Source organism: Folsomia candida, unplaced genomic scaffold, assembly GCF_002217175.1.
Source record: "Folsomia candida strain VU population unplaced genomic scaffold, ASM221717v1 Fcan01_Sc020, whole genome shotgun sequence".
Classification (NCBI taxonomy): Eukaryota; Metazoa; Arthropoda; class Collembola; order Entomobryomorpha; family Isotomidae; genus Folsomia; species Folsomia candida.
Window position 1 is genome coordinate 1,269,806 of NW_019091212.1, and position 17,876 is coordinate 1,287,681.

General features: G+C 40.4%; 1 protein-coding gene across 4 annotated transcripts in view; it reads left to right on the forward strand.

Moving 5' to 3' along the window:
• The window catches only part of LOC110858276 (serine-rich adhesin for platelets), a 34,197-nt gene that overhangs the window by 8,397 nt on the left and 7,924 nt on the right, over positions 1-17,876 (forward strand). Inside the window, exons 1-6 of one of the 4 annotated variants that reach the window (XM_035858526.1) lie at positions 5,148-5,717; positions 9,167-9,524; positions 9,607-10,296; positions 10,383-12,362; positions 13,839-14,264; positions 14,347-14,499. In XM_035858526.1, the coding sequence (XP_035714419.1) occupies positions 5,634-5,717; positions 9,167-9,524; positions 9,607-10,296; positions 10,383-12,362; positions 13,839-14,264; positions 14,347-14,499 (3,691 nt within the window). In that variant the 5' untranslated portion in view covers positions 5,148-5,633. Of the gene's footprint in view, positions 1-5,147; positions 5,718-9,166; positions 9,525-9,606; positions 10,297-10,382; positions 12,363-13,838; positions 14,265-14,346; positions 14,500-17,876 lie in introns of those variants that run through there. The other 3 variants (XM_022106980.2, XM_022106978.2, XM_022106979.2) reach the window with 3 other exon arrangements.

Here is a 17,876-nt window from a genome sequence, read left to right on the forward strand (position 1 = left end):
ATCCTGATAAAGATTAGAAAACAGGATAGAAGAATAGAAAAACCTTTTGGTTTGCTCATAATCATCGCCATTACCAATTTTAAGTGTGTGTTTGCTAAACCTTAAATTACTGAAAGGCTTTGCCAAAAATGCATCCATGTAAATAAGAAGTGAAGATGATGCACGTTCTCGTTCTCGTGTGAGTAGGAGCAAATGCAAATTTTAGAATTTTATATAGGTTCCAAATTTATCTACGTACAAATAAAAATCAAACAAAAATTATACTTATTTTGCACAAAAGGAAGTTGCTTTTTGATGATTTTATTAAAATACGCGACCACCAAAAGTGGGATCGTACGGAACGTGTGCATGGCTAAAGGCTTCCTTTTGTGTGCATTATTATCATAGTTTCAGAATCACTGCTCATATTCATACCAAAGTACACACAAAGAGGGAAATGGAGCATGAAATATTCCGATGAGTTGTTTGTAAAAACCTGACCAAAAAACTACTATACTATTTATAAGACGACGTGTGTATAATATTTAGTAGTTTGGATGCACTACAAATAGTGGTCGTCATCTTAAATAAATAAACCGTAGCAAATGTAGCAATAGGGTGAAACAAGTAATTCCCCCAAAAAATATGTGACCACACCCCCTGACCTCGAGGGGGGTGGTGTTCTGATTGACCCCAAAAATTGATAGGATCCTTCTCCTAGGGTCATATTCGATTATCTCGATCCCTTCTCCCATTATCCTGCCGACGGACAGACAGACAGACGGACAAAGTCTTCCCATAAAGTAGCTGAAGCTACTTAATAAGTCTCCACTTGGTGTACGTATGTATATATGCATTTTTTAAATATCGATTACAGAAAAACAAGTACCTTATTCTTTTTTGAGAGAGAAACTTTTATTGTCTGTGGTTGATTTGATTTTGATTATTGGTTCGATAATATGGATCAATTCATGGTGATTATTATAATGATTATTTATGATGATGATGCTCCCTTCTTCGAGGAGTATGAGGTATGGCTAGTACAACGTCAAAAGCAAGCGAGTTTCACTCTGTGTGAATTAGATTGATGAAATTGGAAATCTTTTTGTAAGTGTGACACATTGACATTGTAAAGGTAAAATATTTGACGCTCTTTCCTTGCTCCAAAAGTGGATAGATTTATGACAACGGTCTGATTGTGGGCAAAGGTTAAACAAGTTTTTAATAAACTCATCAATTTCATAAAGTAAAAAATATGGGTATTCCTTCCATTTTTCATTTTATGCTTTTATACACAACTTTTACATGCATTTATTTATTAACTTGCGGCTTTAATTTTTAATTTCTGGTCAAAATTTGCAAATCATGATTATAGAATTAGCTCTTCTTTCTATTCTATCGGCTGTCGGCGTCATTCGAATGATGCACAAAGTTATAAAAGTAAATAATCTCATAACTTTCCCTGCAATTTATTAATTTCGCTGTTATCTCACAGAACAGACAACTGTGTCATGTTATATTTAGAGAAAGGATAAAAATTAGTTTAAAAAATATGGACAATTTTCCTCCTTTTTTCCTCAAGCAACACAAAACTTGTGCATGAACTCTTGGTTGGTTTACTTTTCTAAATCTTGTCAGTGCACATACATAACACGAGCAGATTTGAAATATGGATTTGATTTTGCTTACTCACTGACTTGTACTTGTGTATACTCGCAAGAAGTCAGTTCGTCTCGTTATTTGCTCATCGTTACTTGGAGTTGGACACATTTTCATTACTCATTAAAAAAGAATAAGCTTTTTTTCATGAGGCACCTACTCCAAGCTCATCTAATTTCCATCCCTCGCCATATTTGGACCCTGTGGTGGAAGTGGACGTGTTAATGCGAAATTAGTGGGGAATAAAGATTGGGTGGTGAGATGAGAGGACGAGGTAATAATTTGCAAGTGCGTATGTGCATTCATATTTACTTACAAAGCTTACTTTCAGGTTGAGATTAGGAGAAAAACAATGACATCATGTTCACATACACATTTCTCTTCCTTTCCAAATTTGTTACTTGGTCGTCACTCCGAAATGGATATGTTATGAGACGTGCCTCTGTTTTTGAGAGGAAATGGATTGATTTTACTCCTTGAATTTGCGGAAGTGCGTGCAAGTCAGATGTGCAGAATCCATGTGTCTCTGTGTGTGTACGTGTGCGTAAAAAGGAAGCGGAATGACAAGCACATGTTGTTTTAGGCGAGATGGAAACCAAGAACTAGGGCAGAAATAAAGAGAAAGAGAGACACAGACGATACGACGACCGATACGAGGACGACCCCATCGGTAAAACAGACCTCTCGACAGTAGACAGAAAATACAGGCAGAAGACATGTTGGCACCTCGCTTCTTCTGCACCCTGAAATAGTTTGCAGCACTACGAGGAAAACATGTATAAGCTTATTTGAAAATAATAAAATAAGTAATGTGATTTGATCCCTAGTTACTTTTGTGAAATGGCACGAAATAAAATAAGCGGATCAAGTTTCTCTCCTTGTTGAGATGGCGGATGCGTGAATAATAAATATATTTGTACTTTAGCCGACGACGACTCCTTCGTACTTAAGTTGAGCACGATTGAGAATATAAATATATAAACGCTGCAAATGCAAAGGTGTACCTTTCTGCGGTAGCGAAATATTATACGTGACATGAACCGATGTATGTACGTCCACTGCTGGGAATGAGGATTGATTATGCTAAAAAAACTTGTCATGTGTACAAAATCAAGCCGACAACAACAACATGAAATTTATATTTTGGTGAAATTTATAAATTTTATGTAAGAATTAGTCACTCCAAATGGAGGATGAGAATAAGTTGTAATATTTTAATAAATTGAGCATGCAGTAGGATTGTCAAATAAGAAGGTGTGTGCACAAGATTTGCTAATTAATGAGTGAAAGTGGTTGGGTTTTAACCTCACGTCATGAATGTCACCTTTTGCCTCACCTTTAATTAATTAATTAATTAATTCGCACTTTACATTTAAGGCCTGCAAAGGTTTGAGACCGTAACGAGTCGACTAGAGATGTAGATACATGCGAACATATTTAGATATGCATGTGCAGAGTATGTCAAAGATTATTCGCAAAGATTTTCCTCGTTTGAAAGTTAAATGTGTCGTCGTGGTGCACGTTGGCTCTCTCGACGGATTTTTGCGGAACGCGTTTCGTTTCTTTTTTAAGAAATGCATTAAAATTTATCTCCAGTGCTGGTCCACTTAATTTAAAACCGAGGATTGTGGTTATTTCAGATTTGCATGGTCAACTAATTGTCCCCAGAAGATGTCAAAATATTAAAAAAATAAAGGAAAAGTCATTAAGTTTCTTGAAATAAAAATAACAATTAGTTTATCGTCAACTTTGACTTGAAGAATCTTTGCGCTCGTTTTTTGAAATTTCTTGTCGAAATATGAAACTATAGATTTTTTGAAAATTATTTACCTACATTAAAAGTTCAACGTTTTGGAGAAAGGAGAAATGCGTTCCGCTAAAATCAGTCGGGCGAGCCGACGTGTGGTGGTTTAAATATAGCGAAATTTTTGTAACTTCACTCACTCACGGTAGTTGCTGGTTTGTTGTTCGCATTTTATAGGTGACAAGTTTTTTCTTAAGTGACTTTTAATCAAGATGAGAAGAACTTATAGACATTTTTATTTTCGCATTGGTCTACTGCCAACAGTGATCGAAATGAAAACAAACACAGGGCGACGACGACAACCAGAGAACAACGGCCTGCCTGCCTACAGACGCGTACAGATACATATCTACACTGCTAGACGGGATGTTTAGTTTGCCAAATTTTTATATCATAAAAACGAATATATATATTGACACGGTTGTTGCGAATCTCGTTAAGATAAGAGTTTGCAAAAATGTCCTCGGTGGCATATCGTCAAACTCGTCGCAGTTACTTTTATTGGACCTTTTTTTGGATCGATTATTGAAGTAAAGTACATTTAGCACTCGTTTCGCTTTATATCTGCTGCCTATGAGGACGATGAGCTAAGCGCAATTAAGGAGAGATGAACAGTTATCTTAATTAATGTATCAACTTTTAGATAGAGATGGAAAAAAACTAATTGTATGTTTAAGTGAAGTCGCATCTGGATGGACGAAAATCTGCACAAAGGCATCAACTCGCATTAGTTTCTAGCTTTTTGCAGGTCGAGCACTTTTTTGTACTTGCCGATTTTCCATGATTTTATTTTACGAACTTGCCGTTTCTTCTGCTAACCAAACTACTTAAATACTAATTTTACTTCCTGTAACATAACACGATTACGAACAGCGTGCCATTAAGGAGACCAGGGGTGAGTAATAAACTACTCCAACCTTATCAATGCTTTCCTCTGTGCAACTTAATTATCACTATTTTTGATAACTCCTTAATGGAAAACGAGCCAAAAGGAACCATTAAAAAAATGGTTTGGCCACCAATTTGCATTACTTACATGCATTAGCAAGATCCCATACATAAGTACATGTCCGTGCATGCATACATATGTATGTAAGTTACTTTAAGCACATACATAATTCTGCACAGGAGAGCAAAGTACGCCACGGTGATTAAATCCCAAAAAGCAAGCCAGCAGCAGAGACGAGATCATTCGGTTTGGCACAGGAAGGAAGAACGACGCGAAGGAGGTTTAGCTCCCAATTCTTCATTCTTAGCACTTCTCTCGTCTCGTGGGTTTAAAGGGCTGGTTGAGAATCTGAACCAAATGTTGTTCAGTGGATTGCTGCATAGGATGGCTGAGGAGTTTTAGCTTAGTTTAGTTTGGGTTGGACTCGAGAGAAGGAAGTGCTCAGCGAGCGTGACAATTCTCTCTTTTTCACAGGATTTGATAGAGCTGAACCTCCCCCCACCCACTCATCATCATGGCAGTTAGTTAGCACAGGTAGTGGTCCCCCTGTAGTATTACTCACTCCTGCCTCGTATTTTGCCTTATTAATGAGAGACGCCGTAGTCCCACACACGCTACTTGCACGGTAACAACGACAACATGAATGAGCAGTAGTAAAGTAATAATACTCCTGAGTGAGAGGTAGCTCCTGCCTAGGAGGATTGTTGGATTGATCTGCCGTCGTTGTCGTTGTCGTCGTCGTCGTCGTCGTCGTCCTAGTCGCCGTCGTGACTAACAATACTGCAACAAAACGCAAGCCATCAACAACACGAGAGAGAGAGAGAGAGAGACTCGTTAATTATTTTACTAAAGTTTCACCTGTTACGAGAGTGTCTGGTGATAGTGAGAATCGAGTTTCTTGCTAAATAAATAATTTGGGGGTGTTTTGTTTTTGCAAATAAATTATTTGAGAAATTCGAGTAGAAAAGAATGAAATATTGAGACGAATCTGTGTGTGAGTGAGACAAAGGTGACACAACTTTGAGTGACACGTGGTTAAATATTCTATAAGTGGAGTTATGACGATATTTATTTCTGGAGGAAATCCTGTTAGCGAGTCGTAAAATGCATTCTGCCATTCGTAAAAAACACCAAACTAATTGAGTAGTTGCTCTTCAACTCTCCGGTCACGTTGATGAGGGCTGCAGGCCGTATATCGATAACTTCTAGACATACCATACTTTGCTCTCCGGAAGGATAATAATGGACCTCGTGCTGGAGGATCCTTGCTTATCGTTATGTTTGTGCACGAGAAAAAAGAAGCAAGACCGGAATCCCGAAGACGAGGTGAAGAATCATTATTGCTTTCTCTCTCCTACTGCTTTGCATAATTTGTTTTATTCTTTATCCCGATTTTTGTGACGGGCCATGAATTTTTAAAGAGAACGATATTTCTTCCGGAAGCATGTTTTAACTCGGCTCCTGATGACTTTTCAGTAACCAAAAAGCAATCCCATTCCATTCCACAGTTCCAAGCTACGTACGTTGTCCAAAGTTGTAAAGGATAGTGAGCGAGTGACTGAATTGACAGACGGAATTAGGGAACATTTGTAAACTTTGTAAACTTGAGAGTTTCTTAGAAAAATAAACAATCAATCCACTACCACGTTTCGTTTCCCTAAAATCAACTCATCCACGTCGATCTGTTGATGTTGAAACATACCAAAATTATTTTAAGCTAATTCCGGAACAAACTAATGACGTAGTCAAACCAAGAAATGGAGAGGAAGAAAGAGTAATGCAAAAAATGTTGGAAACCAAAAACTTATATTACTTACGTGTCATACTTGGTGATCAATACTCAATACTCCGAATTAATTAGCAGGACTATAATAATATATTGATTTATTATTGTTTGGCTTATCACCTCATCACCACGCCACATATCCGCCCATCCGTATCCCTACATGGCGAGGGACACGTCCAACATTTATTATGTAAGACGACGAGGATCTTTAGAAATTAGAAGTAATCATCCCCTCATCGTCGTCGTCGTCCCAACTCGTCAACGAGAATCTAATTCTTTCCGTGGCGTAATCAATACTCAATTCTGCAGTGGACAATAAGTACATAATAATTTGCGCTAAGGTCATAATTGTGTGTGTCTAGTATTAAAAAAGAAGAAGAAATAGGTACGTAAACGAGACATGGATGCTGATTGAATGAATGAATGGATGGATGGATAGTCGCAACCTCCATTTAATTGTTTAACTTTGATTTTACTTTCATCTCACATAATTTGCATTCATTCGCCAATTAATAGTACAAATAATAGTTTCATTGTTTACAAGAGGTAAAGCTTGTTTAGTTTGGTGAGATGCGCGCACCTTCTCCACTGATTAGGAACCCAAGCACATCTTAATATTAGTATATTGATGATCTTGGTCGTCAGTTTGGTTAAGTGAGTGCATGCAATTCGCACATTTATTAGAAAGGGGCAAAACTATTGTGTCCAAAAGTGGATAGAAAATATAAATTTGTTAAAGGAGCAATGAAGAAAGATTTGTCACATTTATTGAGGAGCACGTATTAAAAAAAACAGTTGCAATTAAAATTCTGCTGGAGTAATGGGACATAGAGAAAAACGAGTTCCTCCTACAACAGGTGTCAATCCGAGTGAGAAGATTAAATGTGTATGTACGTTGGTTTTGATAATTGAAAAATTGATGTCGAACTATTTGGATTGATTTGCCAAAAGATTAAAGAGATTTAATTGATCATTAAAGTTATGAGGGGATTTGCATCACAATTGCTGCAAAGTATTAAAACTTTAGTGTAAATGGAAGTTGTCAAATCACGTAGAGAGTATGGCATCGCATTAGTACGTACACGACACGTGTGTTTTGCGCATTGTGTGTGATCTCACCACACATTTTTTAAAGGTTGAAAGACTTATTGCTGTAATAAGGTGACGTTGACGTTGACACCGGTTTTGTGTGCATACATATTTTTCTCTCTCTCTTTATGTACTTGTGAAGATCGTCGGCAAATAACGCTGATGTGACTGATGCCGTCCTTTTTGGCGTTTAAAGGGACCCACACCCAAGCCAACGGAAAGGCAATAAAATAAGTGGAATAAAATTACAAAGGAGACACAGACCCACTTATTATGGAAAAAATGAGGAAAATATGTACGATCGAAATATGGGAAATACTTGCACACATGATTCTCTTAGAGTTAAAAAGTAGAGTTTTTTGTTTAAAATTGATAAAGGGGAAGAAAATCAGGTTAGTTTATTGTTGTCTGTATTTAATTATTTTCCTAATGAATTCCAATTTCGAGAGAGAAGAAAGTTTTTTTGATTGTAGTCCAATTTCGTTCTCTTTTTATAACCTTTTCACCTCCGGGGTTTTACTGACTGGCTGTGTGTGTGTGCTAATAATGGGTAATTGTGACTGAGGAAATCAAATATTTGATTGAGTGCAGTATGTGCAAATACAATCGTAATTTGAAATGTGCAGAGCGAATTTGTAGAAACAGTCGTAAAAAGTAGAATTCATGTTTTATTCATGTTTCGCATTTATCTTGGAGTATAAAAAATATAAAAATTTGAATCACTTCATGATTTTTGTGATTGGCTTTAACAATTTAATGAATCTTTTCAACCAGATTTGCTTGTCGTTTACGAGATTTCATGAATGGGAAAGGCTTCGAATTAAGATTTATTAATAGCTGTGTGTGCCTGGAATGCATCTCTTGTATGTAAATATATTTACAACAGGATTCGGAAAACTGACTTAGTGAGTGCCATTACTTGGTTGGCACGCATTTACTCTCGTCATCTGTGTCCTCTGAATGTTTTCGCATTTTAGAGAAACACAACAATAATGGTTCCATCCGGAGCAGGCTTGTGGATACATTTCTATGTAATACGTATTGGATGAAATAAAACGAAGGTGACAGACAGGGAATAGACAGGAACAACGGAAAGAGGAAAAAAATGAGGATTGAGAGTTTTACTTAATATAAAAGAGCACGATATTAGTGATTAAAAATACATGGGTAGAATCTTGCCTGTATTCGGATGCAGTTTATGGGTGCATTTTTTGCAAGAAACGCGAGAAAAGAGACAAATAATGGGATTTTATTTGGAATACTTGAAGGAGTTCGAGATTTTGTAAGTTTGGCAGTTTTAGAGACATAACTTTCCTTCCACGCACAAGTTAAGGGTCCAATTAATTCCTCACCCTATGAAATGCGTGTTTGCTTGTTGGTCTTTAAATACTTATCTGGCTGATGACTGCTTGTATTTATTGTGCCATTAATCTATATCAATTTAAGTGGTGGAAGAAAGAGGGGAGCCGAACAATGCTTATACGATTAGTCAGAGGTCAAGGATGTGAATTTGGCAGTTGGGGTTGTTCGGTTGGTTGAAGGATTAAGCTTAATTTACTTGAAGAGAGGAGTACATCGTCATGCCAAGTGGAAAAATGGTGCTTCTCGTGGCTACAACAATAACAACAGGCATCCATGAGAATGGGAATAAGGATGTGATCAAGCGTTTATGTTTTCATGCGAATTGTGACACGGGATGAAGAGAGAATAACTGAATAAAGGAGTGATGGGATTACACACTGTGGAACACACAGTATGTAATCCCCTTCTTTTCTGGTTGGATTAGCAACGCTCAAAAGATAGGCAATGATTCCTGTTGAGGGTAGATTGATTTTTTTTACACGAAACCGTGAGAAACTTTGCCCAAGATTTCATAACATTTATAAATTGTTGATTACAGGTGAAAAGTGGTGGCGTTGGACCAGCAGAGTCTTCCTCGATGGCAAACTTGGCAATTTTAACGCAAGAAGCTGCACCCACGACCGCCGTCACCTCTGACAATCTCGGAGCCACGGTTTACATTTCTGGAGTGCAGTCCGGGATTTTAAAGTTTTTTGGGAAAACCACGTTCAAGTCGGGACTCTGGTGTGGCATCGAGTTGCCGCAACCTCAAGGAAATCACGACGGCATGGTTGACGGGGTCCGGTACTTTCAGACGAGGAAAAATTGTGGAATATTTGCCCCCGTGGGCAAGGTCAGTTTGAAAGGGGACGGAGATCTTGAAACAGCCGAGGGGGACAATCAACGGTGGAGTTTGGGTGAGTTTGGCAAATTAGTTTAAAATATGATTAAACTAATATTTAATTATAATATTTAAAATTGTGTCTAAAAATTGTATAGCAGGAACTAAAAGAAATCAGGAAGCCGACGACCACCACGTAGTCCTTAAGGGCTCGAAACGCCCCAAACCTGCCAGTGAGCAGGGTACTGGAGGTGACTCGTGTCCTTCGACAGTCATTGCGAAAAAGGTCGTCTCACAAGCTACGGAGCGAAAGAAGAGGAGAAAGCTTGAAGATAGTCCGTCTTCACCTTCTCCCAGTCATCTCGTAAAAAGTTGGAGTGGTGCAAGTGAGCATCACGACGCCGTCCTTGCCTACAAGACAGGTCGAAGTAGCAGCACTTCTTCGTACGACCAGGCCGTGAAAGTTCCCAATTTTGCGGAGATTGAGATCAATGAGCTCAACCTGAGGGAAGAGATGGAGCGGTGCGGAGTAGCCGGTTCCATGACGCCCGACCATTGTTCGACCCCAAGCACGAGGAGAGGTGACAATAATTTGGAGGAGGCGCAACTAAGGATGACGACGCCAAGGGGAAGGTCAGCATCGTACGAGATTAAAGTGGCTCCTCTGATCCCCATTCATCAGAGAATGATTCGACCCTCCATGATACATACGCTGCCTGGATGCCCCAGCAAAGTCATTGTAACCCCGGAGAGGTCGGCGGAAACGGGAAGAACGTTCATTGTCCACTCGGACCAGTCAAACAAGGCGAGTCGGCCAACTAGTCTGGACATTAGGTTGGAGAGAGGAGGTGAGAATAGCATACGTAGTTAACTAACTTGGGAAATATAAAAATTCCCCCCAGAATTTTACAAAATTCTGATTTGGTTTTTACAGACGAAGATGAAGAGCCACCTTCTGAAGAAAACTCGTCCGATACTGGAGGTCTCTTTGGACAGAAGACGCCCGATCTCTGGGACGGGGATGGGATGTCCCTCACCGGCCTCTCAAGTCCAGAAGAGGCTGGAATTCAGGAAGAATCCAGCCTTGGTCTGCAAACACCTTCCCAACTTTTTGAATCCTGGGGAGAGTTGAAGGACGAAGAGTTAGAGTTATACCAACATTTGAGATCTCCGTCGATTGATAATCTCGAGAATCTCGATTTTGAGGAGGACGAGGAGGACACTCACAACGCTGATGAGGAAGATGGTGATGCAAACATAACGCTAAAAATTAACACGAGCAACACAGACGACGTAGTCAACGACAATTTCCACCAGACGCAGCAGCAACAGTCTAATGAACAAGTCTCCCCCAACCGGGACAGCCCTTCGCCCCCTCAAACTACAAACTCATCGTCCGACATGATGAATCACCATCCCCCCGGTTCCTCCGACCCTGATCGTTGCGACTCCTCCGTAATTTCCGTCTCTGGATACGAGGCGCAAACAGATTCCGACTTTGCCACTGAGTCTGAGGCCGATCATGAAGAATTGCTCCTTTCCCACCCCACTCACACAGCCCCGAATAAAAACCGCAACGCGAGAGTGATTGACGGCGCCTTGTACACGACGACGTCCTCCGCCTCCACAACTTCTAGTCAACCATCCTCCTCCCCTCGAATTACGACCTCAGTCACATCAGAGGAACCAGAGTCTTCTTCGAGTGGATTTTACTCTTCGAGTGAATCGGGCTCCTTAACCCGAGGTGGGTCACGACATCCTTCTAAAAGTGCGTCCAACTCGGACTGCGATTCATCCTCGGGCTCCGTAGCTTCGAATAATGACGTCGACCATGAAGAGGAAGCCACCCTGCTCAACTCCACCACGACGGAAGATGCCTCCTCCACCATCACTACGGAACGAAATAGTCCGGAAGAAGGGGACGCCCTGGATTCCACCCTGATTGCCAAAATTGTGACACCTTTGTCGAAAAACGAGATTCCTCTGACGACCAGGAAGCCATGTTTGGACGACAGCACGCTCGCCATGGGAGGAGCCGGTCACCACGAACTCCTCTTTGGAGAATTTTCCATGCTGCGAAGTCAAAGCGTCTCGTGCCTCACGACGTCAACCAACGCACCACCAAGCTTTCTCCAGCCTGTTGTGAAAACTAGTTACAACAAATCCTCTGGTATTGGTAGTACCCGAACGGAGAAAGTTACTTCTTCCACGACGACCACCACCACCACGGCTGCCATCAACTCCTCTACGGCAGCCACCACCGCCACTAAAAATATGCGTGTAAAGGGAAAACCTTCCTCAGTCTTGGCTGACACGGTGGCCAGTTCGAGTCGTCGTATTGCTTCGAGTAAGGACGCCTTATTTTCTGGAATTGGACGTCTCGGCGGCAGTACGAGAAGTTTGGCATCGTCAACCTCCAATCTAAGCGGGGGTGCTGGAGTGGCCAGCCGGAGCCCAGGGTCAGCATCGTCGACTTCAGGGAGGAGCAAACTGATCAACAAATGGGACCACGTCATGGCCAAAATCAATGAAGGGAAAGGGAAGCAAATTAACGTGAAGGAAGTGAAAGCCAAAGTTTTTGACCGAATGGCACCCACACCAAGTGCACTGGCGAGTGTGAAAAACAGCATGGGCAAAGGTTCCACGAGCAGCTTGGGAGGCAGCAGAAGTAAGCGGACTGGACTCCGAAGTGAGATCAAGGACTCGGAAAATGAGCCTGTTGTCTCCTCAAGTACGACGACTACGACCAGTAAGAAGGGTGGACCCACAAATGATACAGCTAACAATAATAAGGGGACAATAAGTACGACCAACAAGCGTGGCGGGATTCAGAGGACCGACTCCACCTCGAGCGATGGGTCAGATCTTCACGGGGAGAGAAAGCAGTTCGTTTCTGTGAAACAAGTCAAGTCAAGTAAGATTGCTTTTCACTTTTTAATTGTTCTTACATTTTAGAGGTTGCGTGACATAACCAAGTTTAGAAGGAACCAACAAGTTTCGTTTTACTTACTTGTGTATGTATGCATTGATTAGGGTGCTGGATTGAGGTCTTATCTTTAGTTGAATCTCCCTACTCGCCATTAGTCGTACCCATACCGACGCAATTCACACATTTCTCTCCAAACTGCTTTCTCTGCTGCTAATTATATTTCATTTTCATAAGAAAGCTTCCCACACTGTAGTCTAAAACGAAGTAGCAGAAGTTGAGACATGCATGCCTGGAATGACCTCATTATTCATTTCGAAACCTCTCATTCTACGACTTGCTTCTTACTTTGTGCGTGCAATGCTCCCCATCACAAAACCAAACCAAACCAAACCACCACCAAATATCCAGCCTATTAAATAATTTTGGGGACAATTTCCACATATCCACAGAAAGAAATGTCCTTGAATTTTCATGTTTTAAGCATCAAAGTCATTCCGTTTACTTTATGGTTTCACATGACGTTAGGGAAATGGTATTGATGGATTTTGCAAGTCATATCCAATGCACACACACACAAAACACGAGGCTATTATTATGTGCCACTACCATTTACAGTCAGTCAATCATTACTGCTCATTTTTCGGCGAGAGGAGCTGTTTATGATATCCACACATATCCCTTTACAGCATTCGAATAGCGCACTGGTCGTGTATTTGTGGACACGATTGCTTTCTCTCAAACTGGTATTGACTTTCTCCGGGTAGTTTGGCATGTGCATATAATGAGTAGGTGGTGGTAGTACCCACACATGCATGCACACCGTTCCCACTAGATATTAGCGTCAGAGAGGGAAAACTCTCCTCGTGTTGGCTTGTCTGTTGGCAAATTATTCGCAAACTACATGTTGGCAGGGTGGATCGATACCTTTTGATGTTTCCTCCTCCTCGTTGTCGTCGTCGTCCTATCCTAATTCCTCAGCAGTAGTGGGAACAGATGGACGCTGGCTGCCTACAAAAGTCGGGTTAAATAAGAAAAAATACACATTTATTCCCCAAACTGAGTGACAAAAAGTATCTACTGTGACCAGGAGGGTTCGTGTCATGTCAGCCTGCATAATAATTTATTGCTGCAGTAGTTTCGCGTCACCCGTGTCGATTTTGAAGACGAATTATTCATCGGAAAGAATTGAATTGATTTGAAAGTCGTTTGTCACGAAGCATTGTGGAGTTTGCGAGTTTCAGCGTCTGAGTTTTGAACTGTAAATAAAACATGCAATTGTAATTGGCCACGAATGAATTTGAGCGGTGATCATGGTCATGTCAGCTCGGGTAGAAGTGGCATTCCGACACGTCACAGTGTACCAGGTAGTGAATAATTTCGTAGCAAAAGCATGTAGCTGATGGACAGAATCAATTTGGTGAGGTTAATAGGAACCCGATTGACAAATTGTGTTTATTTCAGGACCCAAAAAAGACGGACCAAGACGACAAATTAGTGACGTTTCCACTGCATCGGAATGTTCCTCGTCGCAACCACACCCTCCCAAAAGTCGGGGAGGATCGATTCCTTGTCCTCCAGCAGGAAACCCTAATTCCGCACCTTCTCAACAAGACCAAGATTCTCAAAGTCGTTCCACAGCTCCAAAATCTTCTTCCGTGAATAACAATCGTACCACTGCGAAAAATAAGACAATCACACGAACGGGGACAGCGACCCAGCATGGTGCTCCCTACACTAATGCACCCCAGGTTAACAGTCTGAACCGAATTTCACCTACCAGCACAACCGCAACGAATGTCGCGATGGGGACGAGGTCTAAAAGTAGGAAATCATTCGCAATTAGTGCGAAACCTTTGGATGACAACAACGCCACCGTCAGCAGCAAAGGTGACCTTATAACCTGCCCATATTTACACGTATTAATCTTGTCTCTATCGCCATTAAACATTGATTGCCTGTCATTTCACAGGAACAACAGGGGCCGCCTCCATCACGACGACGACGACGACAACAAATAGTACAAAACAGCCCGTTGGGGTTCCTTCTGGACCACTGAACAATAACGCTCGAAATGCGAAAGCCACTCTAAGTCATGAATCCTCCCTGGTGAAACCCTTGCGAGGTGAGGAGAATTTATTACTTTTTATTATTTAATCCCCAAATTTAGGCATACATATCTCCCCAGGCGGGCATTGCATTGCAGTGATAATGATGATGAGCTTGTATGCATGCTCTCGTCTTATTCGGTAGTCAGTCAAGTTCCATTTTGGCGGACGAAATCGCATTTGCAATTTAATTTGCTATTTATCTGTCGTCATATAGAAATGATTTCCCTTCACACCAAAGAGAGGCAGAAAAGATGGATATTTACGACGGCACTACTGCTTCAGGGGAAGATTTGATTTTCTTTCGTTTCACAAAGTGCAATCATCTCTTCACGCAAATTGCATCTACTTGTCTTGTTAATGGTTTATGCGTCGTAATGGTACGACGTATGTATGTACATAAATGTGTAAGTACACTCAGGTTGTATTTATGTGTGTACACAAGTACCTGAATTGAAATTGCTCATTTTCTGGATTGTCTAACAAACAACATTCCAATTCTTGTAATATTGCTAATTATGATTCCCTATTCAATTATGAGACTGAGGTGTGAATCCCCGATGTCGCACGGAATGAAATAAAGTGCATGATGCATTCCTGACTCGCCTGGCGTGAGAGAGAGACGACAATCGAGAATGAATGGTCATCTCGTAAGTAGTTGCTTTATTCAGGATTCTCATGCATTTTTTGTCGACATCTCACATGTTTTTGTGCCAGTGTTGTTGAGTGGTCAATGACTTGGGGTCCATTATTATTATCCTCAGTTGAGTATTATTATCGGGAGTGATGGTCAAGTTGAAGGAGAGGTGTGCTAATTATTGGTGGTGGATTTTTATTGACGGCTCCCAATAATACAGGCGCAGGCAGGCAGGCAGACACACTCCCTCCTCTCTGGTTGGGTTGGAATTTTAATATTTTTAGTGCTTTGGCAGCATTCTTGCGCAGGTTGTGAATGTCTAGATCATCATTCGTGTAATATCAGAATACATATTTAGCTGCACGTATGTAATAACGTTTGTAGGATGCGAAACAACTCATGAACGAAGGAACATCCTCTTGGAAAAAATGCAGTCGAAATCAAGATTTAAATCCAAGAATTTATTATTATTGTTAAACATCACAAAGAGAATTGAGGTCATGATGAGCCTAGGAAATAATTAAGCTAAAAGTTCTTCTTGGTGAAAGGGGCAAAGTGAACGATTGAAAAATAAAAGGTGAAAAATTCGGGCTAATATAAATTTCCGAATTTGGATCCACATAAACTCAAACTTGTTGACGGAATAATAGATTTCTTCTTTTATTAAGTGCGTAAGTCTCACTTTATTTGGAGCTTTTAAAGAGTATTTATTATCACCGGGATGAATGAGACGATGAGTGGAATGGCCCACATTTATGTATTTGCACTCTCTCTACGTTTAAGGCTTTTATCGCGAAATCCATGACTTTTACAAGGTCTGAGAGGATTACTTACCCTGCGTGAGTTGGTGGTAGGGATTTATTACAAAGAGTTGAAAGTTGTTCTTAGCCGGTGATGATGATATTCGAAATCGAGGCAATATGGCACAATAAAATTTAAATCTTTGTTTATTAGTGTCACTTAAAAAATTATTTGCAAACAGAGTTAGTTAGTCGATTAGGGTTCAACCAACACGATTTTTATGATGTTGTTCCTCGTATAGGTTTTTTTTTACAGAATATGTGAACAACAAGGATAAAACTGTAACTGTTTCATTTCCTTTTTAAAATCGGATAATCTATGCAACCCAACCGGGAACATAACGTGCAGCGGTGGTGAAGCAGGAAGGATATGTTCCGTAGCATAGCATGATGAATGAATGAATAAAAGGTTGTAATACAACGATCCGTTAGAAATTTATAGATTTAGTCCATGATAAATGTGCTCAAGCTCTAACTAGTCAAACAATAATGATACAGCTCATCGAAATAACATTATTATTATTTTAATCCACACAACCCGTGATATTGCAGCAAACTAGTGTAACCAACCACCACGGCTGAACTTCTGTAAAAGGAATTTTTACACCGAGTAATGGACCGCTAATGAAGACTACGCCATACAATAAACCTCAGTTCTCTGCGGCCCGTTGTTCTCTTCTTGGGACAATGTCAATCCTTAAATTAGAACAAATTTTCATTATCATAATTATAATACACATACGTATTTAGATATGTACGTATTTTACAAGTGGTCGTGGTGCATGCCATTGATTAATTCTCAGGAATTGAAGAAAAAACAATCATTAAAAAGCTAGTATCTACTTGTAGTATGTAATTAGTTATTAAAACAAAAGGGCGAGAGAGACAAAGTGAACATGAGAGAGAAGAAGAATCCATGCGGAACCTCGGCTCGGCCATGATCTCGCATTTCATTACTACAATTTCGGTCAGATGAGACTCGGAATTTGATCAGGGTAATTTTTGTGGATCAAATCTACAAATTTCAAAGTTGGAGATATATACTACCATACATTCAGCATTACTAATGTCGACCACCATTGATTGAGTAACGGTGGTATGTCGAGAGAGATGTGTGCTATGTTTCACCACGAAGTTAACTGATAGATTTATGCAGAAAAAAATGTAAAGCTAAATATCATCCTCATTCTGTGCACTTTTCGGATTTGTATTTTTTTTGGTTCGTCCGTTCGTCTGTGTGTGCAACGTATCGCCGCAGGTAGATTGGATTGGAATTTAATTTAATGGCAACAAGTTGATAGTAGTCGTGGATGTGGATGTGGTGGAAGTGTATAAGTTGGTTATGAGATGAGACTGAACTTACCTGCGAGTTGAGACTGGCCATCCCTCCTATTATGTTGTCGTATTGTGTATTGCATTTCATTTATTCCTTTCGCATTCAGCTAGTCGAATGCAATGTTGGTTGGGTTCGCAAAAAAGTGGTACACGTCGTCGTCGTCGTCCATCGGCATCGGCTTTGCTTAAGTGGTAGTTGCTTGGTTGGGGCAAGTAGTACTGTAGGTAGTGCTCCATCGATGGTTGCACTGATCCAAGGCGTTTTTAGCAGGTTAGTAGACAGAGTTAAGAAGAGATTCAATTCTGCCAGGTCTCACAGTCACAAGTGTTACTTGGCTGGTAACAACAAGCTGTGCTGTGGGTGCTGGGGCTAAGGTTTTTTGGAAATTTTGAAAAAATTGGAGACCCAAGCCAACTTTTAAGAGTAAAGTATCAAAGTATTTTTCAAGTCCAAGATCTGCAGACCTTGATGATTGAATTCGCATCTTGTACCTCATTAAACCAAGTGGTGCAATTAATTGATGAAAAGTTGTTAAAAATAAGAGAAAAGTTTTAACTCGATCGAGCAGCGATTTCTAAAAAAAAGTATAATACAAAAGCCTTTTTCGATCTGCTCCAAATT